At 37.4% G+C, this 15283-nt stretch overlaps 1 protein-coding gene across 1 annotated transcript in view; it reads right to left on the bottom strand.

Annotated features, from left to right (window-relative positions):
• The window catches only part of LOC150079433 (uncharacterized), a 253655-nt gene that overhangs the window by 205273 nt on the left and 33099 nt on the right, over positions 1-15283 (bottom strand). Inside the window, exon 2 of the mRNA XM_090382498.1 lies at positions 11803-11913. Coding sequence (XP_090238624.1) covers positions 11803-11913 — 111 coding nt within the window. The remainder of the gene's footprint in view (positions 1-11802; positions 11914-15283) is intronic.

Here is a 15283-nt window from a genome sequence, read left to right as displayed (position 1 = left end):
TATTTACTACTAAGACAAACACAGTTACAGTAGAGCATTGAAAATCTGAACGTGAATAATTCAAAGCATTAATAATCCGAGCGAGTCAACATTTATTTATCTTTTATGCTTTTTTTTTTTTTTTTTTTTTTTTGATTTGGTAGTTGTTGGCGCATCGGCTTCTGTGGCCATATTGCACCTCCCAAGGTTTTTGCAGTACTTTGATCCAAGCCCGAGGCGGGAATCGAACCCACGACCTTTGGGTTGCCGGGCAGGTACTTTACCCACTCGGCTAGCCCGGTCGGCATCTTTTATGCTGATGCCATAAAATGATTACAGTAAGTGCCAATTATTGTGATCATGTTTGCAAATTGAATTTTGATTCTATTAAACAGCAATTCTAATAAGCAAAACTTGGGGGAATATTATCCAGAGGCTATAAAAATGAAGATATAAAGCACAAATTTACACTTTTATTACCTTAACAATTAACAAAATTAAACAATACGTGAAAATTGACAAACGATCGACAAACTGAATGCTGTCCAACTCGGCTACTCTTACTAAAAAGAGTGAGGGATCTGGGAGCAAAGAAACGAAGTTCGAAAATGGTGTAGCAAAAAATTAGTAATTATTTTCAGTAAAGGCCTATACATATCCATTGTAGCTGAAAGTTCCATTTTTTTTTTTGTTACCTATGAATAAAAATACACAAGTACAACTTAGTGTTTTTATTTCTGAACTTACTAAACATTTTTTTTGTAGTCTCTGGAACAGTATTTTTGAAAAGTTCGAAAATCCAAACTACCCCAGGTCCCAATTAGTTTGAATTATCAACACTACTGTATTTAGTTTCTTCCCTACAATGGTCTCCAAATGTGCAATATGTAAAACTTTATGCATATAATTCCCTACTGACGTGTACAAAAAGTATCATTTATGTTAACAAGGAATAAAGTTTATTCTTCCAATTTGGGCATGTAATTTAACCTTCCTAATTGACTGCAAAACTAAGTCTCTAAGAAGGAATAATATGAATTTTTAATCAGCAGATTTTCAAAAAAAAAACCCAGAGCACACATTTTGATATTTTCTCTTATTCAATGGGAAACTGAAAACAGTTTTAGCTTAGCCTAATAACTATTGAGACAGAGCAATTCTGTTTATAATGATTTAGCCATAATTGTAAGAGCACTTTTGAATTCAGGGAAAGTCTTTATGGACTGGAGATCTGAAAATGTATATCCAATTCACAAAAAGGGATTTAAGGGTAACATGAATAATTACAGACTTGTTAGCTTGACTTCTATCCAAGAGAAAATAGTGGGCTCGCTGGTTAAAGAAGTAATGCAGGACCATCTGAACAAGAATGCAGTTATATTAGTCACAGCATGAATTTGTTAAGAGGCAATCCTGTCTGACCAATCTAACTAGAACTTATGTAATAACAAAGGAACTGGATGAAAAAAAATAATTTTGACATTATATACTTAGATTTCAGATATATTAAACTTAAACACTTCCAAAAACTCATTTGGCAACTTGCTATCTCTGAATTCTGTTTGGAACCAGCAGACTCATCTGCCTTAAGGAAACATGCTTTGGTCTTAGGAATTCATAATAGAAAGTCAGCTGGCGACCAATTTTGTATCAGCACACAAATACAGGCACAATGTTCCAAGAACTCCACTAACACTTTTTTACCATATAAAACACTTAAGGTAAAATTTACCACAAACGTTGTGAAATACCACTGACCAACTCATCATCCATCAACCTGTTTTGATGTATTGTCTCTGTACTCATCTCTCACTGGCTTTTTATAATTGTGACTGATAAGGAAAGCAGCCTTTAATAGTTTGCATTGGATTGTTTTCTGGAAGCCACTAAATACAATTTTCATTCTACTAATTTTTTTATATTTTTCTTTCTAGTCCAAGAATTTTCTTTATAGCTTAAAAACTGTTTCTTTTTAACTTTGGTTTAAAATTAGTAGTGTGGTTATAATTCGTGATTAGCTGATTAAATTAGTGAATTTGTTATTTACTTGGCCTTCAAAGTTGCTTAAAAAATCCAAAGTTCACTTTTTTTTTTTTAAGAGCATTAGCAACTAAGGCCATAATACTCCGGGAATATGCGGTGGTCAATCCCTGGCCCTTCCACATCCTCTGTATTTGGTGGTCACGGGCTCGAACCCCGGTCTAATCAAAGTTCACTTCTTCCACCATTGTTAGTATTGATATAGGTGCAACTTGGATGGTTTTATATGTAATTTTGTGCGAGTGTAAACAATAGCATTAGTGTTTTTTTTTTTTTTTTTTAATTAGGTCCATAAACTATAAATTCACTACAATACAAATGATTTTATAACTTAATTGCATCGCATAATACATAACATCATTTGGAATAGTACAGTTTGTACTGCAGTCAAATAGGTGGGATTAACATAGAGTTATTACTTTCATATCTCTTGGTTTCGTCTGTTGCTAATCATGATTCAGACAACAGCAACAAAGCAAGAGCTCAAAGTAGCTAGAAATCTTTGGTTTGGGGGGAAACTGCCAAGAGCAGTTCTTCTATGAAACAGACTATTGTATGTGTTACTTGTTCTCTTTTTGCAAAGCCACCTTCGACAACACAAGATACAGCCATAGGAAATGCCTTTGTGTCTGTTCGTTACAAAGAGAATGAGGAGGTTAAGCACAAATTAAGAATTCTGATGGGTTTGTATAAAGGCTTAAAGAATAGTGCTGATGCTCTCAAAGGATTAAAAGAGAGAGACCCATCAAGCCCTCAGCCCCAAGCTGGAGCCCATGCTCTAGCATCAAATAACAAAATATCCTGCACAGTAAAGATCCTTGGTCCTACAGAAAGCAGCTATAATTAGTGACTGAATTGTCAGAGAAATGGGAAATATATGTAGTACATTCAAAAAGATCCTGGAATAGCATGCTGGTGTTTAAATGGTTTGCCCCATGGCCGTAAAGTTTTGTGGAGTACTGCTGTTGACCTTGGTGCACATGCATGCCAAATGGGAAGTGGCTTGACCACTTCACTCGTGTGTCACAGCTGACTGACTGAAGAATGTCACAGTTTGAACAGTGTGCTAACATAAGTGCTTCTTTAAACTTAGAAAAAGTGCTACAGAGACATTGCAAGCATTACAGAAAGTTCATGGAGATAATGCTTTGAAGAAAACAGCAGTTTACAAGTGGCTTAATCTGTTTAAAAATGGACAGGAAACACTAGAAGATGAGCCTAGCAGTGGATACCCTTCGATATCATAAAACGACTAAAAATGAGGAAAGACAGTTGTAGAACAGAAGTGCAGAAATTTGTCTTTAGCCAAGGGGTAGTTGATTGCTAGAACGAACTTCCATCTGTCATTGTGGAAGTTGATAGCTTAAATAAATTCAAGGAAGAGATGAACAAACTTTTAGAGCAAATGAATGAATGAAATGAGAAGAGTGTTGTGTGTGTTTTTTTTTTTTTTTTTTGGCTGCTGCTGTATAAGCTTGCTTTCTTGCCTCATATTTTTCTACTAATGCTAATGCCACAAAAGTGAAGGAACTCATGCAAAATGATAAGAGAATGACTGATTTTGAGATTGCTCATGACGTTGGACTGTCTGTAGGCTCAATATACACAATCCTAATGAGATTTAGAGATGTGTGTGTGCAAAGTTTGTTCCACGCTTGCTGTTGGGCAATCAAAGGAAAGCCATCACAGATGATTTGTTTAGAAAATCTATGCAGGATCTGAGCTTCCTAAGAAAAGCAGTCACTGGGAAGGAGAGTTGGGCTTTCGCCTACAACCCCCAAGACCAAGGTGGAATCATCCAAAAGACACGGAAAAATGTCCCCATGGCCCAAGAAGTCTCATGCAACAAAATTCAATGTTAAAGTAGTGCTGATTATTTTTTGTTTTCCAATAATGAGAGCATAGTACACTATGAATTTGCAACTAGGAGAGAAGCATTACTGCTGCTGACTACATAGAGGTTTTGACACATTTTCATGAGAATTTGTGGTGAAAAAATGGAAGGATAGCTGGATCCTGCACTAGGAAAATGCACCCAATCACACGGCAATGGCAATTGAGCAGTCCTTGGCTGTGAAAAAAAAATAAAATAACAGCTGTGGAGCAGCCTCCCTACTCTCCCAACCCTGCACCATCTGACTTCTGGCTGTTCCCTAAACTGAAAATGGGGCTTCACAGTCTTCATTTCACTATGGAGGATGACATCAAAAAAAATATATGGATGCAGTCCTATATGCAATTTTAAAGAATTTTTCCATGCTTGGGAAGACCGACAGAGCAAGTTTGTTTGTGTGCAGAAGGAAGATACTTTGAAGGTGATTAGGCAAGCAAGTCCAACTGTTCAATCAATAAATTTTTATAGTAAAATTCCGGGAACATTTTGAATGCATGCAGCTTGTATTTTGCAAAAAGCATAGGTGGAATATAACCAGGGTATTTCTTCCAGTAACTAAAATTGACGACATCTAGGGCTTTACAGGCTATCATCTTTTAAGTGCACAAAAGATGACATTGCTGTAAACCTCAATACTAATGATATTAAGAGTAGGAGATCTTAAGAGATAATTAACAAGTTTTTTTTTTTTTTTTTTTTTAATAAAAAACCTCAAACGTGAGGGATATTAGAACCTATCGTACTTAGTACCATGCTTGGGTTGGAGATTGAAAAGACGAAAGATGATATTTGAAGGCTGTAATTTTCAGGAAATACGTATGAGGGAAGGTTGTTCCAGAAAACGGCAGTTGAATGAATAAACAAGGAAGATGAAAAGTTGGTTCTGTGAGTTTAAAGTTGGACAGTAAATAGATGTTAGCTGGTGGCGGCAAGTCTTTGGACTGTTTTGAAAGAGAGAGCGGGAATTATAGAAGCCAATTCAGAAGAACAGTGCCCATGGAAGTATCTGTAGAAAAGGCATGCAGCAGAAACAGTATGTCTATGGGACAGCGAGTGGAGAGACTCTGTTAGAGAGGAGTCATTAATTAACCTAACTACCCTCTTCTGAATGGAATCTAGAAGCCTGAGAGAGGTTTTGGGGGCACCACCCCAGATGTGGGAACAATATTCCATGGCAGGGCAGATCTGCGATTTGTACAGAGTGAACAGATGTTTGGAAGAAAAGTAATGCCGAGAGCAAAAGAGAAAACCAAGTTTTTCACATGCAGAGGAAGCAATATTTGTGATGTGCCTGTGCCAAGAGAGATTAGAAGTCAGGATAATCCCCAAAGGAGATATATCATTTTGCTTAGAAATCGGAGTGTCATCAAAGATAAGCACAGGAGCAGAAGAATCCTTTTTGTGAGATATAAGACAAGACTGAGTTTTAGAAGGGTTGAAATCAACTAAGTTGTCTTTGCCCCACTGGAGAATTACCTAAAGATCGGCATTTAAAGAATTGGTAGCAGATTTTTGAGAAGTTGAAGCTGAATGAGCAGGGCAAGGTTTCTCAAAATGGAAAGTGGAATGCAATGTGCTATCATCAGCAAAACTATAGATAGGATTTCCAGTCAATGGAAGAAGGTTATTAATATACAAGAGGAAAAGAGAGGGGGAAAGAACTGAACCTTGTGGACACCAGCTTGTTATTATTTATTTGTTATTTGGTTTTTTTTTAGGAGCATTAGCAACTAAGGCCATATTGCTCCGGGAATATGCGGTGATCATTCCCTGATCTTTCCGCATCCCCGTATTTGGTGGTGACGGGATCGAACCCCGGTCTAATCAAGAAGCGTGCGTTACACACTGCTGCTTCTTCCCACCTGGCTATGGAGGCGCTTGTGGACACCAGCATTAATGGAGAAATTAGAAGACAGAGAGCCATCTACCATCAAACTCAGTAAGCAATCAGAGAGAAAACTGGATAACCAATTACAAAACCATAAGATGGAAGCTTGTTTAGAAGACCTTTAGACCAAACACAATCAAAAGCCTTTGAGATGTCAAGAGAAACTGCTTGGTTTTTCACCAAAATTTTCCATTGAATTTGTCCATAAATGAGTAACATAAGCCAGAACATCACTACTGGATCGACACTGATGGAATCCATACTGGCAATCGTTGATCACACGAAAGGTTTCTAGGTAGTTTAAGAGTTGACAGTTAATTGATTTCTCCATTACTTTAGAAAGAGTAAAAGTAATTGCAATGGGACGATAATTGGATGGGAGGGATTTGTCACCCTTTTTAGGAACTGGCTGGATATGAGCAAATTTCCAAGCAGAAGGAAAAACACCTTTGGAATAAGAAAGTGAAAAAAGGCGGCAAAGAACAGGAGTAAGTTCAGGAGCACAAGTTTTGAGAACAAGTGGAGAAATGCCATCAGGATCTGGAGCTTTCTTAGCATCAAGATTTGTCCAAATCCTCCTGAAATCCTTTTGACGGAAGACCACAGGAGGCATTGAATGGAGCTTGTTGGGAATGGTGGGAGGTGTTTTACCCAGATCATTAATACGTGAGTTGGAAGAAAAATGGGATGCTAACAGGTCAGCTTTATCCTTGGCCGAAGTAACAACAGAACCATCTGGTTTTGACAGAGGTGGAGGCAAAGATGGGCAAACGTTGCGGCCAACAGCTTTGGCAAGGGACCAGAATGATCGGCTACCATTAGGGCAAGAAGCAAGTTTTCTACTCTTAGCCTGTTCAAAATCTAGTTTGGACTGATTAATAATTGCTTTATAATTGTTGCGAGCTTTGGTGTAGGCAGAAAATGAAACTGAAGAATTGGAAACAAGCCAATCACGATATGCAACATTCTTCTCTTGAACAGCCTTAGCACATTTATTGGAAAATCAAAGTTTAGATAAAGGATGAGATTTTAAAGTGGAGTGTGGAATAAAGGATTCCATTCCTACAAGAATAATTTCACTGACACGATCTGAGCACACGTTAACATCAGAAGTTTTGAAACAGTAATCTGACCAAGGAAAAGAAGAAAAGAAATCTTGCAGGTCATCCCATTTTGCATTCTTGTAATGCCAAACGATACGAGGTTGGAAATAGCCATGAGATAAAGGCTCCACTAGAGAAGAGACACTGACCAAGTTTTGATTTGAGGTGCCTAAAGGACCTCTCACTTCGACTGTGTACTTAGAAGGGTTGTTTGTGAGAAAAAGATCAAGCGTGTTGGCTGTATGGTTAGAATTGTCCGGTATTCTTGTAGGTAAATGAACAATCTGTGCAAGGTCATTAGTAATTGCAAAAGCCTCGGCATCTTGACCAGCTGGGTGGGTGTGACTAGAAAACGGAAGCCAGCTGGAGTTGTGAACATTAAAATCACCAAGGAAAATTACCTCACTGTTAGGAAAGTTGGACTGGAGAAAGTCAAGTTGCAAAGAGAGGAAGTCAAAGAGTTCCAAGTGATTAGTGGAGTTGGGAGAACGGTAGAGACAACAGATGAATTTTACACAATGAGGTAGAAAGATTTTAAGCCAGAGAAGATTGAAAAGAGGAGATTCCAAATTACCAAGTCTCTGACAGGGAATATCAGGACGGACATATGCATAAGTACCACCTTTGAGGCAAAAGGAATCATACAGCGAATAATTTGGGCAACTCAGATGAGCAGTAGCTGAATCAACCGATAATGAGATTCTGTCAGAAAAAGTATATGGGGTTTGGCAAACTGCAAGTGGAAACTGACATCGCTGAAATCAGAATTGAGACCACGTATATTTGTGAAATGAACTAAGCGTTTGGGAGGTTTAGATCTTTTCGCAGATAAGCTTTCTCTATTAGTTTGACAATTCATGGCATATTCAATAGTAAGAAAATGAGGGGACAGGCATGCTGTATGAAGTAATGAAATTTTTGGATATGGTCTACACATGGTAAGAATAAACAGCAGGCCCTCATTATAACGTGGTTCGCATTAGGCTGATTCGCTATAACGCTGTTCTTATATTATAACCTGTATCTGACTATAACGCTGTCAAAAATCACTATAACACTCTTTTACAGATTGCATTTTTGGCATATTTAAGGAAATCGTTTCATTTGAGGGAGTTTAAAATTAAAACCCCTTTTAGTTTACCAGGAAGAGGGCCAAAGTACAAGCCAAAATCGACAGTTTTCATTATTAAATTCATCAATTAAAATCAATGAATTTAGATAAATTAAATTCATGATTTTAATTGGAATTTTAAGTTTAATTTTGATAACGTAAGTAGTTACCACATAATTATATATGTATGTAATGCAGAATATTTTATATGTACAAATATTTGAATATTAAATATTTTGACCGACATTTGTGCATCTTTTCACTACCGTTTATTATTGATTAGGAAATATCCTATGGCACCGACCGCAACTCACAAATACATGTTACCTTATTGGAATGTGGCGCTCACTTAGCGCAGCTTCACTTAGCACTCTGTTTTTACCGGAATGAATTATCAGCGTTAAGCGGGGGTCACCTGTACCCAGATCCTTGACATAACGTGGCCTCGACAATGCCCCCCGCATACACACTACTCAGACTTCCTCCAGTCACTATCTGGCAGAGTAGAGGTAGCAAGATTATACACTAGCTGATTCGGAAGCCTCCTAAAGAGTTACGAATAGGTTCAGTCCGGTGTACTAACTAGCAGCCGGCATGCGAACACTGTTTTAGAGCTGTACCCTTGAAATGTAAGGAAGATTGGATCTTGCCATGATGTTCATCATAACCTCAAAAGTCATCAGTCATACTGTATGATGGAAGAAATGGGGAAGGGTTGACCAGAACTTAGCTCTGGAGACTAAACATGGGTTCCACCACTTCACGCCTCCAATAAGCAAAGTGGTGGTATTGCACTGATTGATGAAAGTCATCTATCACCTAGTACTGCCTGGTAACACAGAGGGGCGGCATTCCTCCATGCGGTGCGGGTGTCACACCTCGACCCCTGCTTAGGTTGGTTCACACCTGGGTGGTCACCCACAGTGTGCTTTTGCATGGAGGTTTTACCCAGGATTACTGACAGTCCCACCATCGTGAAGGTGCAAGCAGAGGATCTGGCTGACACAGACCTTCCGGACTTCGCCAAAATTGGGTCCACTTGACTTGAATGTCACCCGAATATCAGTTCCAACAGCGTTTTAGACTCCCAGTTAGCAAGTATAGTTTGTCTGGCATATCTGAGAGAATGTCTGTGACAACCTCAAACTGTTGAAGTACAGGGCAATGTTGAAAAAAAAGTTGCAAGTTATGATTAAAATGGAACGTGTCTGTAATTCTGCCCAAACATGACAGAATGGAAGTACATGATGAGAGTCTTGAGAGTTAATTTGGTTCTGGAGAGGACTCACAGGGTATCCAGATATTGGTAGAATTTTCCCATTGTGGAATGTGCTTGTTAACAGGAGAGAATGTTTTTACAAGGTTGGGATACACTTCAATACAAGCAGTGCAAGAATATTTGCTGATGCTATCAAGGTAGTGTTAGACGGATCAGAAAACTGCTAACTGGGTGGGCACAGACTAATAGATTAACAGCAGCCATAGGCAGTGCTTCTATTGGAACATGCAGTCCATTGCATGTACACTAATGCCAGAAGCAAAGTAAATAAATTTGAAGTACTGGTTAAGTCATAAAAGGCAAACATGGGAATATGGGAGACACTCAGACATAAGAGATACAGTATTCGAATATGGGGAGTACAATTTGTACATGTATAGAAAGTGCATAGTGTATAGTGTTGATTGTCAAGAGGCACCAGGGATCCTTTATCCAATGCCATGTATAGAAAGGACAGACAGGAAAAAAAGGGTGGATAAAGCAGCACAAAAAAAAAATCTAAGGCTGTGCATCAGTTGACAACAGTAACCAGCACAATGTGGAGTCAGTCTGGTGTGATATAAGCACCAGGAAAACAAAAATGAGCAGAAATTACGCCTAAAACGTGTTATAGGCCTAATGCATCTGCTGAATATTGAGCAAATGAGAAACCGACACAGATTGGGACAGTAAATCAGAAAAGTATTATAATGGGGGAATTTAACTTTCCAGATATTGGTTAGAACTCATGGATTGATCACTCACACAGTAGCAAGAACTTTGTGGATTTATTAGATGACTGTTTCCTACATCAGCATGCTAGAGAAGCAATAAGAGGCAATACTCTTGATCTTATTGATAAACTTGATTATCAAAAGCAACTCTTCATGCATTAAGAAACTGCAGGTAAAAGATCCACTAAGTGGCAGTGATCACAGCATACTGATGTTGGATATACTTTTAAGATGTAACTATTGTCAAGGACAAATGAAAGGGCTTTTGCTTTTGTAAGGATGGCTACATTGTCTCAGAAAGTTTTTAAATTCTATGCAGTGGGACCAACCATTGATGCTGCTACCAAAAATTCTAAATGGGAAGCATTGAGAGAAGTAATCATGGAAGCTATTAGGTGTTTTATATCAACCAAGAGATACTGTTCAAAGCTTAGACCTAAACAGATGTCAGATGTACTAATGAAACTTAAACCTAGACAGTTCACCTATTCGTATGCTCCAAGAAATTCTCTAGTTCTTCCTTGAATTTATTCAACCCATCCACTTCCACAACAACAAATGGAAGCCTGCTCCAACAATCAACCACCTGCTGGCTGAAGGCAAACTTCCGCACATCTATCCTGCAACCATCCTTCCTCAACTTGGATTTATATCCCCTCATGTATGTAGGCTCAGCAAGTGGAAGAATGCCTTTAACATTCAGCTTACTCAATCCACTCAAGGATTTAAACACCTCAATCAGGCCTTCCCACAGTTGCCTAGTCTTGCGATGCTACAATTTGCAGAACCGAAGTCTTTTAGGTAAGAGCATAAGAGCACCCTTTGGTTCCCTTCACCAGTCTGGTTGCCTTTCTCTGCACCTGTCCAGCAAATCTACATCCGACCTAAAATTAGGCCTCCAAACCGGTATACAGTAATCAAGATGCAGCCTAACCATGGCCTTATACAAATGGATAATCACCATCAAAGTTTCTGTATATCATTGACAAAACACCATGAGCTGTCCTGGCAACATGTCTGCACTGCTCAGGGAATTCATATCTGACTGCACAATTATCCCAGGTCTTTTTCATTCTCCACTACCCCAAGTGTAGTACCACACAGTTGATAAGTTATTCTGGGATTACTACTACCCATGTGCAGTACCTTGCATTTGTAAAACTTCAACTGCCATTTCTCAGCCCATCGACCCAATTTTCCTAGATCTTGTTGCAGTAGCTCACACTGATGACTGTCGTTAACCATCCTGCCAACCTTTGTATCATCTGCAAACTTAGACATTAAGCCTGATAAGCCTAAGTAAGCTCAGTGCATCCTTCTACAATTCCTATTATATAGTAATTTAGGTAATAGCTAAATAAACTAAACTATCGTAATATTCAAGTGGTATATGAGTGGTCATTTTAGAAATCTATATTCTATGGAAAATCCAACTATATTTTATGGAACTATAGTAAAATATACAGCTATATGACCAGTAGTGCATTAAACAAAGCTGGTCCTCTCCACTATGCCAAATCTGAACTCTATCACAAATATCAGCTTTGACAGTAGGTCCAAATACTACAACTGTTAAATTTGCTGCTACTGTTAGCTGTATAGTGTTATGTTCTTGCAATGATCCTATGGGCCATTGTCTATTTGTTGAGAATAAAAATAAACCATTATCCATGCACAAACTAAATTAAATAAAAACAGTAACATGAAAAATTAATTATTTCCATTCATTATGAACAACAAGAAAAAATAAATTTCTATCATAATTTGTTACTTTTTCTCATTAAGAATAACTTACTGTAGCAGAAATCCCTCCAACAAATATCCTGTTTGGAACAAGTGTACCAAATTTGGGAGCATTGGGAGCTACAGGAGAAGGAGATGGCGAACCTTCAGGACTTGTAGTAGACTAAGAGTAATAAAACAAACATTTTACGATTTCTTCCTTCAGCAATATACTTTTAAACAGTTTTTAAGGAGAATTTTTAAATAACTTTCCATTCATATTGGGAAATGAAGCCCAATAATTATGAACTAAGTTTTATACTGATGCACTTGCAAAAGGTTTGCACAATAATACTTAATTTTATCATTTTATAATATGTTCCAGTGTGAAATTATTATTATTATTAGCTATATGGTGCAAGGCTTATGCTGCACCAGCCAAAAAAAAAAAAAAAAACTTCCCCGACAGACAGACAGACAGAGAGAGAGAGAGAACGAGAGAGAGAGAGAGAGAGAGAGAGAGAGAGAGAGAGAGAGAGAGAGAGAGAGAGAGAGAGAGAACGAGAACTTCGAATATGTGGGTTGCAGAGTTTGGAAACTAGACACCTTAGAGGAGATTTGATTGAGGTGTTTAAGGCTCTGAGAGGCATCAGTAAAATGAATGAGTACAAAATTTTCAAGATTATAAATGATGCTACAACTAGGGGACATAAATTCAAGTTACGGGGGGAAATGTTTAGAGTGGACTGCGGGAAGTTTTATTTTAGCCAGTGAGTTATAAATTACTGGAATAAGTTGCCTACATGGGTGGTAGAGACTGACAGTTTGGGGAAATTCAAAGGTCATCTGGATAGTACCTTCGGGTGAGGGAAGCGCATGGGATGATAGGTTTAATTTCCTTTTCTTTTTTTAATTATTATTATTTATTTATTTTATTTTTAATCATTGTTTTATTCATGGTTTTTTTTTTTTTTTTTTTTTGGCTGGTGCAGCATAAGCTTTTTTGCACCATGTGGCCATTACTAATACTAATACTAACTAGAAGGGAATCACCAAGAAAGAGAAGAATGATGATATCCAGCTCAGGACCCTGGGTGTGCCAAGCCCATACTCACCAGATGTGAGCCCCCAGGGATATGCTCGGACACATGCCAGAACTGGCTGTTTCCTGCTGTTCTCTGGGTTATACTAGATAATAAGATCGGCATATGGTCTATTGCTCTTTCTTGGCCCAAAAATTTTCAAACAACCTTTCACAGGTTCTCAAAATTAGTTTTTACATATCAAATAAAATATATTTCTAGAATTAATAACAACATTTATTAAAAACAGACATTTATATTCTGCATATTAATATAATAAGATGCATGGGTTATGTGACTATGTGCAAGACATTTAAATCCATAGTTACTCAATATTATAAATTAGTGTTGTCACCAAATATTATAAATTAATGCTATAACTAATATTATAAACTGGTGTTAATATACAGGGTGTTTCAAAAATGAGGGTCAATAATTTAAAGGTGAAAAGTACAAACTAAAATAAGCAAAAAAGTCCCAGTGAACATCAGGCCGCAAATGAACCGCTTTTGAGATAATGCACATTTTCTGTTAAGATCTGCCACTGACAATGGGAGCACTAGTTTAGCAAAAAGCTGTGAATCCTTTGCTAAGGGTAGTTTTATTAAACATAAGATAATACATTTTTAATTTTTGGTTTGATACAGACACACTACATGCCATTTCTGGGCCTACCTGCTCGTACTCCATGTGCAAAGCACCCATTCTCTAAGGCGTTAATGTACCCTGATGAATGTGTGCCTGTTGGGCTGCCTTCGGCAGGGAAATGCTTCTTGGTACAAACATGTTGGCTTTACCATACATGAAGTACATGTCCGCATACTCTTCGTTGCTGTAACCTCTTTCCATGTTGACTATCCTTTGACGAGTACTAGTATGAATACTATATCTAAGAGCATTGAGAGAGGGGAAACGGAGAGAATGAGCATAACCTAAACAAACAAGTCAGTGGTGGATCCCAACTAGAAATGTTGCACATTTCTAGTTGGGATCCGCCACTGACTTGTTTGTTTAGTAAATCCTAGTAAACATGGGTCCTTAAGTAAAACGATTCACTTAAGAATCCATGTTTACTAGGCTTTTTTTGCAAAATACAGTCTGTACAGTTCACCTTTAAATTATTGACCATCACTTTTGAAACATCCTGTATATCTGTGCATTACTGCTTCTACAAACAAATAATGATTATTTCACTTCAAGTTTTCCAGCTTGTAAAATTTGAGAAATTGTGATTTGATGCCAAGATGATTACAATATCTGGGAATGAATTTCTGTGCAAATATTTCAAAAATAAAATTCTCAAAATTAAAATTAAGATCTCAACTAACTAAGTTAACATTTACATCATATTTTGAGAATCTGAGTGCCCGATATCAATGCCAACATCTGTACATGCATTTCACAAAAATCTGCAAGTCCACTGCTCTCATTTTAATATGGGTATAATGCTATACATAGTAACACTGTCCTGTGTTTCTACTTTAGCAGCACTGCATATAACATTACATAATGATCATAATAGACAATTCTGTCCTATGTTTCTTGAGATGAATAAATGCCAATCAAATTTATATTTTGTGCTCACTGCCAACACACTTCCAAATCTTTAACCCCATTTGCAGCTGTATGCCATCGATGCAGCTCCTTTAAGAACCATATATTTCCCATTAAAATCATACCAACATACTTATTATGACCATTACATAATGGTCATAATATAGTATGTTGGTAAAACTGCACTGAAGGAATATTATATAGTGCTAATAAAACAATTTTTGGTCAGTAAAGGATTTCTAATCTGTCAGTGTAGCCCTTGACTACAAAACAATTGTCTTACACTCTCAATAACATTCGTGTTAGGAATGTGAATGGCTAATGGGGGTATTAAAACACCATTTTTCTTCATCCACTTACATGTCATTTTTGGCACACTGCTTCTTACAACTAGCGCAAGCTAAATAATAAATGATGGCCTGTTGTAGGATAAAATACAGTAAACCCCCGCAAATAGCGGGGGTTATATTCCTGAGAAATGCCGCGAATACTGAGTTATGGCTCCCATAGTAATAAAGGGGTTCCGTTCCAAAGTATGAAATATATAAGAAAAACCAGTCTATGATAAAATTGTCTATGTATGTATTATATGTACCTTCATAATATGACTATGTACAAAGACAGTACATAGTGAAATGCAAGCATATCGCATCGAAATGAAATTAAGAAACAATTTAATATTAAATGTAATATTTATTAGAAATTTCAAACAAATCTTTCAAACTAGCGCCTTTGATAGCTAAAAAACTTATCCCGCCAGTTCTATCACCAGTTTCGCTAAAGTGTTGATAAAGGAGTTTTGCCTTTTGACGAATGATAAGTGAACTTAACGGAATTTTATTTTGAGTTCGGTCTTCTATCCGCAAATTTAAAGCTTTTTCCATTTTTTCTAATTTAATATCATGAATTACAGAGCAA

Source organism: Mastigoproctus giganteus, chromosome 10 (genome assembly GCF_048544385.1).
Source record: "Mastigoproctus giganteus isolate SK-2022 chromosome 10, ASM4854438v1, whole genome shotgun sequence".
NCBI classification, from domain to species: domain Eukaryota; kingdom Metazoa; phylum Arthropoda; class Arachnida; order Uropygi; family Thelyphonidae; genus Mastigoproctus; species Mastigoproctus giganteus.
This window is presented reverse-complemented; position numbering and strand designations above follow the sequence as displayed.